Source organism: Lampris incognitus, chromosome 7 (assembly GCF_029633865.1).
Source record: "Lampris incognitus isolate fLamInc1 chromosome 7, fLamInc1.hap2, whole genome shotgun sequence".
Classification (NCBI taxonomy): domain Eukaryota; kingdom Metazoa; phylum Chordata; class Actinopteri; order Lampriformes; family Lampridae; genus Lampris; species Lampris incognitus.
The window spans coordinates 9003720-9024033 of record NC_079217.1 but is presented as its reverse complement, the minus strand read 5'-3'; the positions used below and the strand labels follow the sequence as shown (position 1 = coordinate 9024033).

General features: G+C 46.2%; 1 protein-coding gene across 1 annotated transcript in view; it reads right to left on the bottom strand.

Annotated features, from left to right (window-relative positions):
- Positions 1 to 2796: 2796 nt before the first annotated feature.
- The window catches only part of prdm10 (PR domain containing 10), a 32165-nt gene continuing 14647 nt past the window's right edge, over positions 2797 to 20314 (bottom strand). Inside the window, exons 9-22 of the mRNA XM_056283207.1 lie at positions 19296 to 19413; positions 18246 to 18366; positions 15959 to 16231; positions 15177 to 15521; positions 14943 to 15098; positions 14618 to 14797; positions 14398 to 14508; positions 13800 to 14000; positions 10965 to 11108; positions 9199 to 9369; positions 8521 to 8658; positions 6119 to 6293; positions 4767 to 4864; positions 2797 to 4040 (exon numbers count right to left, since the gene is read on the bottom strand). Of these exons, the coding sequence (XP_056139182.1) occupies positions 3852 to 4040; positions 4767 to 4864; positions 6119 to 6293; positions 8521 to 8658; positions 9199 to 9369; positions 10965 to 11108; positions 13800 to 14000; positions 14398 to 14508; positions 14618 to 14797; positions 14943 to 15098; positions 15177 to 15521; positions 15959 to 16231; positions 18246 to 18366; positions 19296 to 19413 (2420 nt within the window). The 3' untranslated portion in view covers positions 2797 to 3851. The remainder of the gene's footprint in view (positions 4041 to 4766; positions 4865 to 6118; positions 6294 to 8520; positions 8659 to 9198; positions 9370 to 10964; positions 11109 to 13799; positions 14001 to 14397; positions 14509 to 14617; positions 14798 to 14942; positions 15099 to 15176; positions 15522 to 15958; positions 16232 to 18245; positions 18367 to 19295; positions 19414 to 20314) is intronic.

Sequence of the window (20314 nt, the reverse complement as noted above, 5' to 3'; positions counted from 1 at the left end):
GATGAAGAAGGTGCTGCGTCGGGTCCCAATCAAAAGCCTTGCTAGCCACTGAGGGCCAAAGTGAGAAAAAATTAAAAAACATTTTGACTTATTTCTTTGTCAGCCAATCAAACCAGCCCATTCAAACTATTGTTGTGGTTGTTGGAAAGCAAAAAATAAGCCAAGAGTTGTCGAGTGTGTGTGTGTGTTGTTTGAGTGAGTGAATATGCAAGACGACGGCACGCAGTGAATCTTTCTGGAAAAGCGTGTCGGTTTTTCATCCTCACATCCCACAGTGTGCCTATTGCCCCGGCCAGAGAAACGACAACTGATACCCCTGGTGTGGACGAGTTCATCGGAAGTGTTGCAGCCCCGGCGAACGCCGTCTAAACCCCATCATGTTATCAGGTCAAGTCTATGTGGGAGTTCCCCATGTCGATCCATGTAAACTTGGATTTTTGCCGATATCCGATATTTTCCGGCTCATTTTGGTCGATCGACGACACCGATATACTATGCCCATACTTTTTCCCCATCTAAATACAGAGAACATCAAGTCTCTCCTGTAGTGGGCTGAACTGCAGTGGCGACACTGACCACGGAAGCCGTGTGCACCCACGCCGCTGATCTCTGAGTGGTCTATTTTTTTCTCTACGTGCGGCTCCGCGGCCCTCCAACGGTTAGAAACCACATACAACTGTGTAAAACACGAGTACGACCTGTTTAAAATGGGCAAAAGTAATATCTCATTGTAGCAGAGGGCAATGCGACAGCAATGCAACCAACCTTGTGAGGGGTTTTTTCATTGCACATTGGGCGGCACCGTGGCCCAGTGGTTAGCGCTGTTGCCTCACAGCAAGAAGGTCCTCGGTTCAAACCCCGGGTTTGTCCAACCTTGGGGGTGGGGGGGCTATTCCGGGTGGTCCACTGTGTGGAGTTTGCATGTTCTGCCGGTGTCTGTGGTGGGTTTTCTCCGGGTGCTTCGGTTTCCCCCACCATCAAAAGAAACATGCACGTTAGGGTTTACACTCCTGTCTGTGCCCCTGAGCAAGGCAATGGGAAAAGAACTGGAGTTGGTCCCCCGGGCGCTGCACGAAGGCAGCAGCCCGTTGCTCCTAGCTACACAGATCACAGCTAGGATGGGTTGCAGTAAATGAATTTCCCCAAGGGGATTAATAAAGGACACTTAATTGAAATAAATCAATCAGCCTCCGGGTGGCGCAGTGGTCTATTCCGTTGCCTACCAACACTGGGGACACCGGTTCGAATCCCCATATTACCTCCGGCTTGATCGGGCGTCCCTGCAGACACAATTGGCCGTGTCTGCTGGCGGGAAGGGTATGTGTCCTGGTCGCTGCACTAGCGCCTCCTCTGGTCGGTCGGGGGGGAAGGGGGAACTGGGGGGGAATAGCGTGACCCTCCCACGTGCTACGTCCCCCTGGTGAAACTCCTCATTGTCAGGTGAAAAGAAGCGGCTGGCGACTCCACATGTATCGGAGGAGGCATGCGGTAGTCTGCAGCCCTCCCCGGACCGGCAGAGGGGGTGGAGCAGCGACCGGGACGGCTCGGGAAACAGGCCAAGCACAACTGGTGAGGAAAAGGGGTAAAAAAAAAAAGAAAAATCAACATGTATTCCTGATCGTGTAGTTAAAACAATCTAGTTAGCTGATTCAGTACCACTTAAAGCATTTGCCACTTTACTTAACCCATTTTCCAAAGTAGCCCACTGGAAATATCCCCAGACAACACGCAACACAGACGCAACACGGACACAGTTGGTGCAGCAGGTGAAGAAACCCGCTCCGCCCCGCCACACGGGCTCCGGTGCTCGAGCGCCCGCTGAAAAGGCCGAGCACCCAAGGGGAAGGCCGATCACAAAAATAAACGAATAAATAAATAAATAAGCAAGACTGTGCTGGTAGGGTGCAGCCTGTTAAAAGTTTGCCGCACAGCAGTGTGGTATTTCGTTGTGGTTTGTGTCTGCGCCCGACGGACGCCCAGCAGCCTGGTAAGCCGTCGCCAAGGTAATTACGAAAGGAAGTGCAATGAAAGTGACTTTGTGACAGTCGTCACAATCACCACATCACCTCGGCGGTATTCACTTGCGCTGGGCAGCCGAGGGCAAAAACAAATCGGCGCCTGTATGCCCCGCCAGGGCCAGTGCCAATATTTCATTTTAAAGTCTTTATCTGCCGGTGCCGATACCGGGCCGATACCGGGCCGATATCATCGTGCATCCCTCATGCAAACCCAAAGAAAACTCAAAAAACACTCAGAATAAATTATACAACGCCAGTGCTGTTCTCGAATCGGCTACCGAACCGGTGTAGGGCAAACGTCCGTAAAAACGCTACTGCTGTCGTTACAGCATCACAGCAGCCTGAACGGCGGTTGTGTCGCCGTCAACGCAAATACTGCTCAGACCTGAGGGATAACGCACAAGTCGGGAGACGGGGGACATCAACTCCCACCATGTCAACAAATGTTTGAGTCTCTCGACAGATGTCGAAACGAATGGCGAGTCGATAGTTCCATGAAGGGAAGTAAAGGAGGCGCCAGCGACATCTCAGTAGCACCATCAGCTCATGAGTGGGTGAAGACGTCACGCATTTTTCAAAATTCAGTATTTTTTTTTCCCCTAGACCATTTCTCAACTGAACTCAGGGATTTTGGTCAGCTTAGGGTGGTTGTTTGCTCGTAGCAGCTCAGCCCACACTTCCGTCGAGGCCGCATTTTAATTGAGAATTACTCGGGGGGGGGGGGGGGGGGGGCGGTTTGAATCGCCGCCGTACTACCTCCGGCTTGGTCGGGCGTCCCTACAGACACAACCGTCCGTGTCCGCGGGTGGAAAGCTGGATGTGGGTATGTGTCCTGTTGCCGCACTAGCACCTCCACTGGTCGGTCGGGACACCTGTTCAGGAAGCAGGGGGGAATAGCGTGATCCTCCCACGCGCTACGTCCCCCTGGTGAAACTCCTCACTGTCAGGTGAAAAGAAACAGCTGGCGACTCCACATGCATCGGAGGAGGCGTGTGGTAGTCCGCAGCCCTCCCCGGATCGGCAGAGGGGGCAGCACAGCGACCGGGACGGCTCGGAAGAATGGGGTAACTGGCCGGGTACAATTGGGGGAGAAAAAAAAAGGGGGGGGGATCCCCCCAAAAAAATAAAAAAAATTTTGAGAATTACTCTTTCCCACAACAAATGTAATTAATAAATAGCCGGTAGGTTTTCAAGTGTAAAATATAAAATGGGTAGATATACACTTATCGGAATTGAACAGCGCCAGAGTCCATACTTTTTATGACCGTGTCCCTAACATTTGAGGATCTGAAACCAAATGCATTCCCCACACCTCTGCAGACCGTTCACACCTATTTCCAGACGCGTCGCATTGTAAAAGGGTGACTAACCCGCCCCCCTTGACAGCTGCGGTGACTCAGAGAAAATACTACAGACGGATATCAACGCTCCAGTGTTAGCCATTAAAACAACCCGTCATTCACAAGTGCACTGTGTGCACATGCACGCCCTCTACAAACAAATCTTCCCCATTTTTCTGTCATCTAACCAAGTTTTGTCAACTTGGAACTGAATCCCTCGCTCTGTAATATCTTGACATTCAACAGATGCAAAAAAAAAATAAAAACACTGTGCTGGTTATCTCTTCATCACAAAACTCCTTTTGACTGAGCCTTTTCAGGTTGTGCGTGTATACGGGTACTGTACTCGCGTGCCTGTGTGCGACTGCGTGTGTTTGTTCACGTGCATACAGGCTGCTAAGGTTCACATGCAGGATCAGTCCACTGGGGGGCGTGTGTACGTGTGTGTGTATACAATGGGTTTAATCGTTGAAGTGTATCACTGGCGGCGATGTCAGGGTTTGGTGATGTGAACTTCGCTAGTGCCGCTGCCGTTGGTCGTGGTGGTGATGATGTACTGCGTTGTGGCCTGCTGGTTGGCCGGCTGCTGTTCTAGGTGTTCGGCGTGGCCCTGGGCTGAGCTCGGCGGACCCGCCACCTGTTTGGCCTCCAGCTCGGACTGACCCTCCGAGATGACGTAAGTCTGCAGCAGAGGAGGAATACAAGTCATATGAAGGATGACACAGAGGGAATATTTTTTTTGTTTGTCTGTCTACTAGTAAGAGCTCTCAAAAACCGACAGACGGATTCTTACAAAGTCTTGTGAGTCGACGGACCTTAGCTGGCCGAATAACTGATTGGATTTTAGTGGTGAAAATGTGTTTAAATGTGGTAAATCACATTTTCCTTGCCAAATAAACTCTCCATAGAAATGAATGTCGGAGAGTTTGGGGTATTTGCTGTAGGTGTGGGATGTTGTTCTGCGCCGTCTAGACGCTCCAGTTAGGAATATCCATTAGAAACAGTTCAGTTGCCACCTCGAACCGAGTCTCAATTAGTCTGAAACCGCATGCAGACGTTTGCCGTTGAAACGCACTGAAAACTGCCAAGTTAAAGCAACGTGGCAAAGCGTTTCACCTGCAAATGTCTGCACACGGAGTGAGACACTACAGATTTCCATTCCAACCAAACACTAATCCAGTTTATAGACACTCCCTGTCTGGTTAAAAGGTGTGCTCTTTGGTTGAAAAGCCACTCGGTGTGGCGTTTGGATGGAGGGAGAAACCTTCAAACAGACCACTGGACTATAAAAAGAAGAACAGTGACCGAGCTGCACCGGTTATGTACACACATCCAGTTTTCAAAGCAGCTCCATAAGCGGTGGTCGTATTGGTTTATCGGATGGAAACTTAGCAGAGCATACACGCACCGTCTTCACTTGGCTGCTGTTGACTCCAGATACAGGTGTGCTGGCCTCGGCGATCACATACTGAGTGTGGGGGAGAGCCATCATCTGGATCTCAGACGCTGGGGAAATAATGACGATAATAACAATGACGAAAACAAGTATACACTGGCAATGATATCACTGAGTTTATTCATTCATTCGTTCATCATCAGCTGCTTCTCTGGGGTCGGGTCGCGATGGCAGCAAGCTAAGTAGGGCACTCCGGACGTCCCTCTCCCCAGCAACGCCCTCCAGCTCCTCCTGGGGGATCCCAAGGTGTTCCCAGGCCAGACTGGACATGTAGTCCATCCGGCGAGTTCTGGGTCTACCCTGGGGTCTCCCCCCAGTTGGATGTGCCCGGTAAAACTCCAAAGGAAGGCACCCAGGAGGCATCCTAATCAGATGCCCGAAACACCTCAACTGGCTCCTTTCGACGTGAAGGAGCAGCGACTCTACTCCGAGCTCCCCTCCGGATGTCCAAGCTCCTCACCCTATCTCTAAGGCTGAGCCCAGACACCCTTCGGAGGAAACTCATTTCAGCCGCTTGTATCTGCCATCTCACCCTTTCGGTCACTACCCAAAGCTCATGACCATAGGTGATGAAGACGGACTGGTAAATTGAGAGCTTTGCCTTCTGGCTCAGCTCCCTCTTCACCACAACGGTCCAGTACAACGTCACTGAGTTTATGTAATTAATAATGTATTACATGCCTATTGTATCTATGACACTTGTGTTTAGTGTAGTGATGTCAAACCATGATGCCATGGCTTGACATCACTTTTAAGTTTTTGATTGATTGTTATCAACTGTAATGTCATTTCAACTTACAGGTTTTCTTTCGCTAGCATTTCACGTCACATCCCAAGCTTTATCACCAACAGTAAATTTCCAACTACTAAATTCAGCCAGTCATCAGGTGAGAAACCAGCTAAACTTACCACCCAACTTATTTAACTGTTCTCAATAAAACAAGCCACTTTGCCTATAAAACTATCGAATCATATTCGATTTGTACTTGTGAAATCAACTTTGTGACGTGCGCTGTGTTTTTGAATTGAGATGGTTTCTGAAAACATCAAGCTTTGTGATGCAGTCATTCAACTGATCATCTGACAAGTGCTTGTGGTGGTACACTTCTTTTCATATATATCATATACATCATGTACTGACCAAAGATTATTTAAAAGCACTGTTTACTATTGTAAGTAGAAGAATGAAAACATCACTGCGGTGGTTTGGTGGTTTGGCTCGGTTGCCTCACACAAATAGAAATGTTCCTTAAAAATCACCTCTGAGACCCCCAAACAGCTGAGGCAGGGCTGAGGGAACTTACGGTAGCCTCGGTAGTTCCAGTTCCCGGGGATGTAGGTGTGCTGCACAGTCCCCTGCTGCTGAGTGGCGGGCGTCTGGAGGGTGTGGCTCTGCGTCAGGGTCACTGGGGTGAGCTGGGCGGGGCTTAACTCCTGAGTCGTCTGCTGAGAGGAGGGGCTTAGAGGCTGACCTGTGACCTGAGAGAAGAGAAAATAGCTCAAACATTGACAGTGAAACGCTATATAAGTGGACAACGGGACATTATTCACCATCACAATGTTGTTTCGAAATAATGCGATAATGGTCACTGATATGTAGCGCACATAAATTAATATCGGCGTCTGTGGAGTATAGACAGGAGATGGAGCAGTACACCCATCCATATGCATTATGTGCATGTCCCTTTTGGTCATGAGGCATGTGATCAGTGATTGAGATGTGAGTCTAGCTGTCAATCAGGTCATCCTCGGGCCCAACGATGCCCTTTCGAATATCATCAAATAACCTCTATAAAACACAATTGTCTGAGTATTGAAAGAGATATTAACATGAAGAGAAATAGTTCATTGCTTGAAAAGTTTATTGGACATGTACTATGGCCCGTATTCTGTTCAGTTCCATGGGTACAAGCTGCATTAACGCTGCACTGGAAACAGTGACTAGAGCGCAGCGGAGACATTTTGGCTCTACATTCCAATCTTGTTCTTTCTCCCTTGGGCTCGATAAGTGTTAAAATTTGGTTCCAGGGGTAGCATCAACAAATAAGAACGAATGCCCCAGGACCCAGCGCTGAGCAGATGAGACTCCAAAGCAATGCTCAGGAAGTATCGAAACTACACATTCATGGTGTTATTCATGTTGACTGGAGCAGGTAGGGTGGGGTTTGTGCATTACTTTGGGGTTAAGGTGGCAGGAGGAGCAGCTCCATTGGTCAGAGATCACAACTGCATCTAATAAACCTTTCTGCCAGTTTGTATGTGTGCATTTGAACAGGAACCGATAGAAGCCCAAAGACATTATGGCAACACCTGTCTTAGGTTGATGACTCTGTGCAGTAAATTACATACGGTTGGACCAGAACACTTAACTCAGTATGTCCTTCCAATAGAGTTCTTGAACTCAGTCACCGTCGTTTTCAGCACTGAGATTCACTGGATGTAATTCGATATTTATACCGATCAACTAAAACATTAAAACGACTGACAGGTAAGTAAATAACATTGATTACAATGGCACCTGTCAAGGGGTGGGATATATTAGGCAGCAAGTGAACAGTCAGTTCTTGAAGTTGATGTGTTGGAGGAAGGAAAATGGGGAAGTGTAAGGATCTGAAGGACTTTGACAAGGGCCATTTGTGATGGCTAGAAGACTGGGTCAGAGCTTCTCCAAAACAGCAGGTCTTGTGGGGTGTTCCCAGTATGCAGTGGTCACTACCTACCAAAAGTGGTCCAAGGAAGGACAACCGGTGAACCAGCAACAGGTTCATGGGCACCAAAGGCTCAGTGATGCATGTGGGGAGCGAAGGCTAGCTCGTCTGGTCCGATCCCACAGAGAAGCTACTTTAGCTCAAATTGCTGAAAAAGGTAATGCTGGCTATGATAGAAAGGTGTCAGGACACAGTGCATCGCAGTTTGCTGCATATGGGGCTGCATAGCCGCAGACCGTTCAGAGTACCCATGTTGACCCCTGTCCATTGCTGAAAGTGCTTACAAGGGGCATGTGAGCATCAGAACTGGACCATGTAGAAATGGAAGAAGGTGGCCTGCTCTGATGAATCATGTTTTCTTTTACATCACGTGGACGGCTGGGTGCGTGTGCAGTGTTTGGGGGAGAGACTGCACCAGGATGCACTATGGGAAGAAGGCACGCCGGTAGAGGCAGTGTGATGCTCTGGGCAATGTTCAACTTGGAAACCTTGGCTCCTGGCATTCATGTAGATGTTACTTTGACATGTACCACCTACCTAAACATTGTTGCAGACCAAGAACACCTCTTCATGGCAATGGTATTCCCTGATGGCAGTGGCCTCTTTCAGACAGATAATGCACCCTGCCACACTGCCAAAATTATTCAGGAATGGTTTGAGGAACATGACAAAGAGTTCAAGGTGTTGCCTTGTCCTCCAAATTCCCCAGATCTCAATTCTATCAAGCATCTGTAGGATGTGCTGGAAAAACAAGTCCAATCCATGGACGCCCCACCTCGCCACTTACAGGAGGTAAAGGATCTGCTGCTAATGTCTTGGTGCCAGATACCAAAGGACACGTTCAGAGGTCTTGTGGAGACCATGCCTCGATGGGCTAGAGCTGTTTTGGCGGCACGAGGGGAATGTACACAATATTAGGCAGGTGGTTTTAATGTTTTGGCTGATCGGTGTTGTGGCTTAATCAGCTTATCATCAGTACAGATGTAAAGAGTATTTACTTGGGAAGCACTTTGTCCGGTGCCCGTGGGCTCAGTGACCTGGATGTGCTGCACCTGGATAGAGTGCTGGCTGTAGCCATGGGGGTCATGCAGTTGGCTCACATCCACCGTAGGATGCTGGGAATGTGGGGAAGAAGCCTGAGGAGATGCGCATAGACAGAAAATAAAATAGTTTTTACCAATTCTCAAGTCACCATGACATCTTTTTGTAAATACTTTCTACTTAGAAACAAGGCAAATATTTTTTTTTTAAATCTCCCATAAGGATTCTAAATGGTAAAGTTTACTTGTATGGCCTAAAATCAAAAAGTAGTCCCCCCCCCCCCCAAAGGACTTTAACTGGTCGAGGGTTACCTCCTGGAGTAGCTGGCAGAGTAAATTAATCATTCACTCAAAATCTTTGGCAGCAGGTTTGCAAAGTGTATGTGAACAGTCTCCAAGCCATGAAGGTAATCTCAGTACTTTTCTTTAAAACAATACACCCCCAACAACTTCAGACAGGAGGATGAGTAAAAAAGTGTTTTACTTTCAGGAGGAATAAATCTTCCTCTTGTGAATCAGAGAGCTGGAGGTAATGCCAATGGATGAGATTTGATCTGGTACAAAGCAGATCAAAGCTGTGTAAAATGGCAAGTATAAATAGGTCCTCCGAGTTCAAGATTAGATCCCGGTTCTTACCGGTGCCACCTGGACCACCTGGAGCTGAATGTGCTGTGGTTGGGTCAGGCTGCCTCCGGCCTGGGTGACTGGGATGTACTGGATCCTCTGGTAGTCGCCTTGGGCTGTGCGGTAGTCTGTGGTCAGAGTCTGGGACAGCTCCGTCATGGCCTGGGTCAGCAGGTCTGTGGTCTGTGGAGAGAGATGTCTTCCTGAATCTGATATTACGTACCCGTCTTCTGTCTAATGTCAGACTTAATTCATAATCTTTTCCACTTTCTAAAAAAAATCCCGTCTTAAAGTGGTTATACTTAATTCCTGTGGTTTTCTTTAAATGTCAGCGGCTCTGGCAACATTTAGTGTGTCTGCTGGCCCTAACAGTTTGTTTTCATAGCGCAAAATCCTGGCGTGCCATTTGACACGAACATGATCCTGAACGCACAGGGAACATTCAGGTATGGGTCAAAATTTTGGTGTGACACTGATAAGATAATCCAGCAAAGAAGACTGACGAGTCGAAAATATAACCTGACATGGTAATATTGAGCAAAATATCAAGCCATAGCAAATACTTTATTTAAACCTAGTTAAACATGGGATGCGTTTAGCTTTGTATTTTAGCACCCATCACTTGCTGTTATGCGTTCGATATGGAAGTTCCTCCTTCTTCTCAACGCATTTCCTTTTCAAGTACCTTTACATGGTGGCAATGATGGATGCAGCGGGCACCAATGACGTATAAAAGAACAATTACAGAACGCTAAATGAATGGTTGTCGGTACACTGAATGGGTGTTAGTACAAAGATGCCAACAGGAAAAAATATTAGATATGGCAGGGTTAATGTAAAGAAATTATGGCTTACATATTTAAAGTGTAATGGAAAGACTTTTTTTGCAGCTTGGCAAATTCTCCCTTTTAATGTAACTGATGAAGTCATTGGAATTAATTTCTACTACTGATAATAATAATCCATCCATCCATTATCCAAGCCGCTTATCCCAATCAGGGTCATGGGGATGCTGGAGCCTATCCCAGCAGTCATTGGGGGGGCAGACGGGGAGACACCCTGGACAGGCCACCAGTCCATCACAGGGCCGACACACACAGTCACACCTAGGGACAATTTAGTACGGCCGATTCACCTGACCTCCATGTCTTTGGACTGTGGGACGAAACCGGCGCCCCCGGAGGAAAACCCACGCAGACACGGGGAGAACATGCAAACTCCACACAGAGGACGACCCGGGACGACCCCCCAAGGTTGGACTACCCCGGGGTTCGAACCCAGGACCTTCTTGCTGTGAGGTGACCACGCTAACCACTGCGCCACCGTGCCGCCCAATCACTGTGATATTGTGTGAAATAATTATTATTATATCTAACAGTTTCCATTAACAGAAAATCTGATGGTAATTTTAAATAATAACAGAGAGGAAACTCAATAAAGACACGTGACTAAAAGAGCTAGGCTAAAGTTTAGGGCTCTTATGTCAGAAGCAGTTTACTTTACATGAATATGATATTAATAAGTTAATCATGGTAAAATTACGGTTTCCTTTAAGTGACTTTCTTTCCTTACTGAAACACACAACTTTGTTCCTTATCACTGAAATAACAATTACTGCCATCAATATCATAACTACACACACGTAAAAAGGACTTGTGCCGAGTTACACAAAGTTTCTGAGTAAACCGTGGTAGTGCCTCTAGCCGTCCGCAAACCCAAATATGTGCCGGAAGGAGTGTGTGTGACACAGTTTATGTCATTTTTATACAGAATCTTACCACTACAGCCTCCGCCGTGGTTCCGTCTGCGTTGATGACGGTGGGCGCACTGCTGATTACGGCGGTGGTCAACGGCGTCTGGATAGAGTTGGCCAGCTGGGCGAAATCTGGATGCTTCTTCCTGATGTGCTGCACCATTTTAGTCTAAAGACATGCGCACAGAGAAACGTGTCGGTGTCATTTCCTTGCAATTTATGCTTTACCTATATTTAGATAAATACTTTGTGACTTATCTTTTCCAAAAGGAGAGTGAACAAGACAAAAACATCCAGACAGTGGAAGTTTACTAGACATGAAACGTACAAAAGCTGACGCTGATTTACATTCACGACTTCATGGAGCCTTTTAAATGTGACGTAGACTGTCAAGTGAAGAACAAGTGAGAGAAGGTGAAATTAAACTAAATGTGAAACTAAATACCGGCATGACCGTGCTGATTTCCCATTCGAAAATGGGCACACTAAGAAAGAACTTTCTAAAAATACATCTTAAACTTCATTTAACATGAGGTTTAATTCACTGTTCATCATTCTAAAGATTTGAATTCTGCCTGGTCATCATATCCACATTACTCATGATCATTTCTCAACATTTTCTTGTGTGTAAATATCTTAAGAAAGCACCAATAGACACCTCCAAAATATCGTCAGATTTGTTTTACATCGATTGAGTTATTTAGTCAAAATTGTGATATTTGATTTTGTCAATATCACCCAGCCATACTGTCAGTACCTGCAGACACGCAACTGCTTTAAACAATGGTCATAGGCAAAATACCAACAAAATTACACAAAAAGGTAAGTCAAAGGTAGCAACATAATTTTTCCTGACACTGTACATCCAATAGCAGAATATCTGGTTCTGGTACCAAACTCACATGAATATGAATCTAAACAAATCATAGACGGTGCTCATTCTGTTTGCCTAATGAGTAATAACAATATTATCATTATAATAATGAGTTAAAAACAAGTTAAGTCAATTTTCAAAGAAGGTTGAATCAGTTCATCTGGATACAATGTTTACTGACAGATACATTTCATCACTCAACTAAGGACACCTCACACTGGCCAAAAAACCCGCTAACATCTGCCTTTGGTGGTCAATGTTACACTGACCAAAGACAGATGTTAGTGGGTTTTTTGGCCAGTGTGAAAGGGGTATGTGTGACATCTTCAGTCTAAACTGACTGCAGGTATCCCCACCCCTTATAGACAATACAGTACAACACAATTGCGTAACGACCGAAACCATTTCATGTGCAAATATAGGTGTGACATTAACTAGCGTTTCAATGGCCATGAGTACTATTCAGAGGATTAGGGAATGTTGCAATTACAGCAATGTAAGATGGCGACAGATGTGTAATGACCGAAACCAATGACCAGTTTCATGCGCAAATATGGGTGTGACCATTAACTAGAATTTCGATGGCCATGTGTATTAAGAGTCTCTGCATCAGCCATGGACAGGAAAAACCAAATTTTAGCTACTATGTTACATAAGTGGAAAAAAGGCAGTCTTGGTGATTTCTTTAAAAGGAAAGGCTGGGATCAAATGTAACACCAAGATTTTTGGCTGCCACACTTTGTGGAATCAGAGTTGTCGATTGTTATTGTTACTTGATTAAATTGGTGTCTGTGCCTAGCAGGGCCAATGACCAGCATCTTGGTTTTATCCGAATTTAAAAGCAGAAAGTTTAGTGACATCCAATTTTTCACAGCAGCCAAGCAGGTCTCTAAATTAGTCATTTGAGTATGATCATCAGCCCTTATAGACATATGCAGCTGAGTATCATCAGCATAGCAATGGAAATGTATTGCATAACTGTGTATAATTTGGCCAAGAGATGAAATATAAAGAGAGAAAAGTAAAGGGCCAAGAACTGAGCCCTGAGGTACACAATATTTAACGTCAGAGAATTTTGATGTAATATTACTATAGCAGACACAATGTGTACTTCCAGATAAGTAGGACTTAAGCCAAGAGAGAGCTAAACCAGAGACACCAAAATTACAATTTACTCTGTCTAAAAGTATACAGTGATCAATGGTGTCAAAGGCTGGATCGAGGTCCAGTAGTAGAAGCACAGAAGTGGAATCAGAGTCCATCACTAGTAAAAGATCATTCACCACTCTGATCAGAGCAGTTTCAGTGGCGTAACAGGCCTTGAAAGCTAATTGAAGAGGTTCATATAGATGGTTTTGTTCTATATGGGTCGAAAGTTGTTGATACACAACTCTCTCTAGTACTTTAGAAAAGATTGGAAGATGAGAGACTGGTCAATAGTTATTAAGAGACTCTGGATCGAGGTGTGTTTTTTTAAGTAGAGGTTTAATCACAGCTGTCTTAAAACTGCTGGGAACAATGCCAGTAGTAAGTGATAAATTAACAATGTCTAGTATTGTACATCCCAGGAAAGGCCAGAGGTCTTTAAACAGTTTTGCTGATAAGGGGTCAAGTAGTTGATTTAGAAGCTGACACAAGCTTAGTCAAAGTATTAAGAGAGATAGTCTCAAAAGCTGTAATAACAGGGACTATCAGTGACTCATTGTATAGATGTAAATTTGATAAGACAGGATCTGCAGGAGTAGAAGAACTAATTTTGTTTATGATCTCATCAACCTTATTGCAGAAAAAGTCTAGAAACTCATGGGTTGTGAATGGTGAGCAGCTAATAGGTAGTCAACACTGAGTCAAACCATATAAAAGCTTCCATGCCGAGGTCAACTACCCAGAATTCTTTGCATGTGCCTCTACAGCATCTGAGATGGTATACAATAATGAATGATTACGGGACATTTCGTATCCGAGTTGACAGAGCCTGGTACTCACCTTGCTGCTGTACTGTTTGGCGCAGTGGGGGCAGCAGACTGGTGCGGTGGCGATGGTGCCTGTGAGCTGGGTGTGTGTGCTCAGCATTGGGTCCGGCTCCCCGGGAGCAGCCGGCCGCAGTTTACGAATGCTGGGGGGCAACTCGGAACCCGGGTGGTTCTTCAGTATGTGGGCTTTCCTTTTACTGGCACTCTTATACACCTGTACACAGATTAATACAGTTCGCAGGTTGGGAGATTTATACTGGTCGTCAGAAGTGTCCCTTTGGGTCAAATTCACTGTTGAAACTCATTTTTGCCACCCTCAGAGGCACTTAATGCAATTTGTCTGGGAAATAAAGTTCTTTCACAAAAAAACCTTCTTATCCTCGCCTTCCAAAATGGGTTTCCCAACAATTATTAAGAAAGAAAGAAAGAAAGAAAGAAAGACTAATGTGTATTTGATAAAGAAAAACAGATAATGGAAAAAACGCACGCATTTGCAAAGAACAACAATAATATAGTAAGAATTCTAATATAAGCATGAGAAGAAAAAAAGGGTTAAAAAATGACAACATATCACAAGGAAAAGGTATTTTCAGAAAAAAAAAGATATAGACCTTATCACAGTATTGGCAGAAGTAGTCTCTGTTGGGCTTGATGATTGGCAGGGTGAGCTCAGGCACGTCATCGATACGCATCTCTGGGTGCCGTTTGGACAGATGATTGACCTGCAACCAGAGAGATATAGCTGAGTACACCTGGGCACACATTTACACATAGAACAGCTGCCAACTGATAAAAAATACAAATAAAGGCCTTTCAAAAATTCAGCCTCACCAGCATTCCACGCCGTCTGAACCCCATCATGCACACCCTGCATTTGAACATGAAGCTCTCGAAGTCGGTTGTGGGCACTTTCAGTTTGAGCGTCTTGGAGCGGTGGACGCGGTCGGCCTTCTTGGCCTCTCTTTCTGGATTGTGCATGCGCTGCATGTGTTCCCGCAATTTATCCTTCCTCTGAAAAATTGTTAAACAGAGGTTTAAAAGAGGCTTAGTTCTTCCCCACAAGCTTCCAGATGCACACACACACACACACACACACACACACACAGTACTTATTGTTGTGTCCACTACCAGACTCTTCAAACGTCACCTCCCACACCTTGAATTGTTTGCCGCAGGTCGAGCACAGGAAGTCCTTGCGGTCTGAGTGGCGGAGCATGTGTAGACGCAGCTTGTCAGGCCGACAGAAGGCCTTTTCACAGTCTGGGCACTGGAAGATCTTCTCTGAATGGAAGCAGCGAATATGCTTCTTCACCTAGGGGGATATGGGGTGGGGCTGTTTGTTAACCGTGCAAATGCATCTTCTCTGAACTTCCTCACTTTCGTTATTTACCTGGATGAAGTCATTAAAGGTCTTCTTGCAGGAGGGGCAGGTGAAGCAGCCGTCCACCGCATGCACCCCTACGTGGTCTTTGAGCAGGTCCAGCTTCTCAAAGGTTTCAGGGCACAGGAGGCAGGAGTAGGTGCGGTGCTCCGTGTGCAGCACCAGGTGGTCCTCCAGTGCCGAGTCGGTCAGGAAGCTCTTGCTGCAAATGTGGCAGGCGAAAGTGTAGGCATCACGGCCGTGGACCCGAAGGTGCTGGTCCAGTTTTTCTTTGTCCCGGAAAGCCTTGCCGCAGTGAGTGCATTTAAAAGGACGGAAGCTCTTCCTGATGAAGAGGTGCTGCAGCGCTGCATTCTGGGTCAGGAAAGAGAGCGAGAGACGGGGGGGTTACAGCACAAAACATACAGTGGCGTTTTGCTGACATGGAGCACAGGCAGGATTCCTTGTAGTGACTAAGGGAGATGCTGACGTATGTAATGGACGTTGTGTACATATATACGTGTACAAGTAATGGAACATGAATGCAGGAGGCATTTCCTCAAATTTAACACAAACATTTAACACTATGGGAAATGACAGAGGAGAATACCCAATCACCATGTTTTCCGCCAGCCCTTGACACTCCAACCTACCTGTGCGTCCATCTTTGAGGGGAGCACGCATTGAGGAAGAGAGACACACTATTGTAAGGCAAATCTTGGGCCACTGACCACACCAAATGAAAATTTGCTATCTGAAAAATGCTGTTGCTTTTTCCAGACGACAACAAGATTACAACTCTGTGGTCTTACCCGTATCCTCTTGGCGCGCCGCATGTCCTGAGACGTGAGGTGAGGTTCCGCCTGGCCGCCCTGGGCCAGATCCTCCTTCACTGGGCTGGGGAGGTCTGCAGAGGGAGGCAGGGTGACCGGCCCAGGGATCGGCTCCCCCACTGAGGGCAGCAGTTGGCCCTCTGCCTCTGAACCCAGCTCCCCCTCTGGCTCCAGCTCCACCACCCTCAGCCCATTCTGGGCTCCGTCCGTCTGCTCCTCAAGCGACGGCTTGCCAGTCAATCCCAACATGTCCTGTTCAAGACAAACACTTAACTGAGGGATGCTGTCAAGCAGCAAGCTAATTGTGAGTCATTGGTTGAATCGCTTTTGTGTAACTTTTTTGGTCGTCCCTATTTTTATTCTAGCATTACTTTTAAGTAGCTGTTTTCGGTCAACTTTCAAGTGAATTTTAAGCAAACTTCCCAAATGTCTCAAAAAATAAAATGTGTATTTGGTGAGTTTCCATCAACCTACACATAAACATGGCGGCACCTAACATGGTACCATACGAGGAGGGCGACGTGCCGGGAGATCCGCACTAGTGTAAATACTTGGTGTTTTAAGGTTAGTTTTAGGTTATTTAGTGCTTAGTTATGTTAGGTAAGTTTGTATTTTTACTATTTTTTATCACTTCTGTTTTTATCTGTAAACATAGCTAAGGATCTCAGCCTGCATTCACGAACACAGGCCGCAGTTGACCGCAGCACCAACAGAGAGACCATCAGGATAACCTACAACACAGAAACACTTGAACATCAGAAAGGCGAGCACTCACCACAGTCGAGACCTCCTCACTCCGGATCCTCTCACAATTTCCCAAACTGGAGAGGACCCAGTGGAGGAACAGAGGCAGGCAAGCCGGGGTCCTAGTCCGGCTGAGGGAGGCGTGCTCACTGACCCCCCCACCCCAGCATGTTACTGGCTAACGTGCAGTCGCTGGACAACAAACTGTGCGAATTATGTTGCTTGTGTGACCCACTGTAAAGACCCATGGCACAGCAGTGGAGAGGGTGGGCACATTCAAATATCTGGGCGTTAACATTCAAAAAAACCCTCTAATGGGTTAGCCACACCACTGCTGTTGTTAAAAAGGCCCAACAGCTTCTGCACAGCCTCAGGCGCATAAAGAAATTTGGCCCTGAGGGACCTCAGGGACTCCTACTGGGGCACCATAGAGAACCTTCTGACAGGCTGCTTCACCACCTGGTACTGCAGCTGCATCACTACGGCGCTCTGAGGAGGGTGGTGCAGATGGCCCAGCACATCACTGGGTGTGAGCTGCCCAGCCTGCAGGAGCCGTACACCCAGCGGTGCCTCAGGGAGTCCCCGAGGGTCATAGAAGACCCATCACATCCACACAACAGCCTGTTGTCCCCGAATCCCTCTGGTAGGGATACAGGGGTCATAAATCATGCACCAGCAGAATGAGGGACAGTTTTTTCCCCCAGGCCATAAGACTAATAAATAAATAACACATACACAAACACACAGCCATTACCCACACTCACACACAAACAAAGTACAATCGAACCTCTGTTCAGTATTCTCCGTGCAATACTCTAAAATATTCTGACTCATGCAACCTTTAATTGCCCTTTATATTTTGGTTTTATATTCATGTCTTTATGTTTTCACAAGTCTTTGGTTTTAATATTTATGTGTTATGTCTTTGTTTTTATATTTAAATGTTTTTTTATATATATATACATCTTTTCTGCAATGGAGCCTCCCGGCAAAAGTATTTCACACGACTGTACTTGTATAACCGGAGTGACAATAAACATCGTAGGCTATGCAAAATGTAATCGCGTCAGGAAGGTGGCGGTAATGAAGCATTATGTTGGACGCCGACAGTTTCATCACGACACAAGAAGAAGCTGTCAGAAAACAAAATAAAACGCAGGGGAATAAAATAAGACGGGTCTTCAAGAATTGTTTTCAGTTGGCCAAGTGCCCACAGTCAGCTGGTGTTGTCCAGAGACGGGGACAAAAACACAGCAGTTATGATTCTGATGTATGATGACAGCGGAAACTGGTGATCAAACATTGCATTATTCCTGTTTTGATTAGGCGGTTGTGCTGTTTGGTACGTCACATTTTATTTGACGAATGCGTTTCCATTGCCTATATCGCACATCAACTCTTTTAAATCAAATTTTGCCATTTCCGTCCAACTTTTCTAATGCGATGCTTCATAATGCGCATAAAATGCTTTGACGTAAACATGGCGAACAGGTACTGTATTGCAGACAACAATCACTCCTACCGATGTCTTGTCCCCGCCAGAGTCCACCAGCGGTTCTAGTCGTATAAACTTAGGCGGGCGACCCGGTCTTCTTCCAGTGCCGAACCTCTTCCTTCCTCTTCCACGGCCGCGACCTCTGGATCTGAAGAGGGGGGGAGAGTTTTGATCAAGGAGAGTTCACTCGATTGTTTTAGATGTATAGTTAGATGAATTACAGTTACGATTCATTTAGATGAATGTGATGGACTGGCGACCTGTCCAGGGTGTTTCCCCGCCTTCCGCCCAATGAGCGCTGGGATAGGCTCCAGCACCCTGCGACCCTAATCGGATAAGCAGCTTGGATAATGGATGAATGAATGAACAACCACAATGTTTTAATTGCTGTGTAAGTTTTCATGTTCCACTCCATTCCATTGACTTGGTAGACAATTTGATGTGGACCTCCCACTAGCACACTTACACATCCATCCATCCATTATCCAAACCGCTTATCCTGCTCTCAGGGTCACGGGGATGTAGCAGGCAGGGAGACAACCTAGACAGGCTGCCAGTCCATCACAGGGCCAACACACAGTCACACCTAGGGACAATTTAGTATGGCCGATTCACCTGACCTACATGTCTTTGGACTGTGGGAGGAAACCGGGCACCCGAAGGAAACCTATGTAGACACGGGAAAAACATGCAAACTCCACACAGAGGATGACCCAGGACAACCCCCAAAGTTGGACCAACCCGGGGCTCGAACCCAGGACCTTCTTGCTGTGAGGCGACCGCACTAACCACTGCACTACTGTGCTGCCCACACTTACACATAACATGCAAAAATGTAGGAGCAAATCCAAAAAAAACATGCACCCAAGTGTGATGTTCTCTGTATATCCAAAGTTGGATTTCTATGTTTACAAGGTAATTGGAAGGGTTAATGACACCCATAAAGTCTTTGAATGTTTTTGAAAGGTAGCATTAAAGGCACAAAGCAGCAAAATAAAGACTATATCCAAGTATGTGACAGGCAGGGATATGAGTGTACAGGAGCAGAAAGACGATTCGAGGTCCACCGTCTTGTACCTAGTGACAGAGGTTAACTTTTCATCGTGCATGTTGAGGTGCTGCTGCAGCTGCTCGGAGCTAACGAAGCGTCGGTTGCACTCGTAACAGGGCCAGTTCTTCTCCTGCTCCCGCAAGACTGGAGGAATAGAAGAAAAAACAAAGCAAACATCATCACGACACATCATGAGGAAGAATCATAAGTACATATTCACTACTCTGAGAACAGCGGGGAGTGGAATGTGTACTATCAAAGATTACAAGGCTGAAATGTTTTATTAGCGGTGTTTGGATAACTGGGTTCCTGTTCTGTTTCTTCTGTCACGTGGCTTAGCCCAGTTCTACTGTTACTTCATCTGATAGATGTGTGTGTATGTAAATGTGCATCCTTGCATGTGTATGTATATAAAACTTCGTTAAATAAAACACTCTATGGTAGGGAAAGTGCTCAACAAACAAGGAGCAAAATAATCCAAATTTTATATACACTCACCGGCCACTTTATTAGGCACACCTGTCCAACTGCTCGTTAACGCAAATTTCTAATCAGCCAATCACATGGCAGCAACTCAATGCATTTAGGCATGTAGACATGGTCAAGACGATCTGCTGCAGTTCAAACCGAGCATCAGAATGGGGAAGAAAGGTGATTTAAGTGACTTTGAACGTGGCATGGTTGTTGGTGCCAGACGGGCTGGTCTGAGTATTTCAGAAACTGCTGATCTACTGGGATTTTCACGCACAACCATCTCTAGGGTTTACAGAGAATGGTCCGAAAAAGAGAACATATCCAGTGAGCGGCAGTTCTGTGGGCCAAAATGCCTTGTTGATGCCAGAGGTCAGAGGAGAATGGCCAGACTGGTTCGAGCTGATAGAAAGGCAACAGTAACTCAAATAACCACTCATTACAACCGAGGTATGCAGAAGAGCATCTCTGAACGCACAACACGTCGAACCTTGAGGCAGATGGGCTACAGCAGCAGAAGACCACACCGGGTGCCACTCCTGTCAGCTAAGAACAGGAAACTGAGGCTACAATT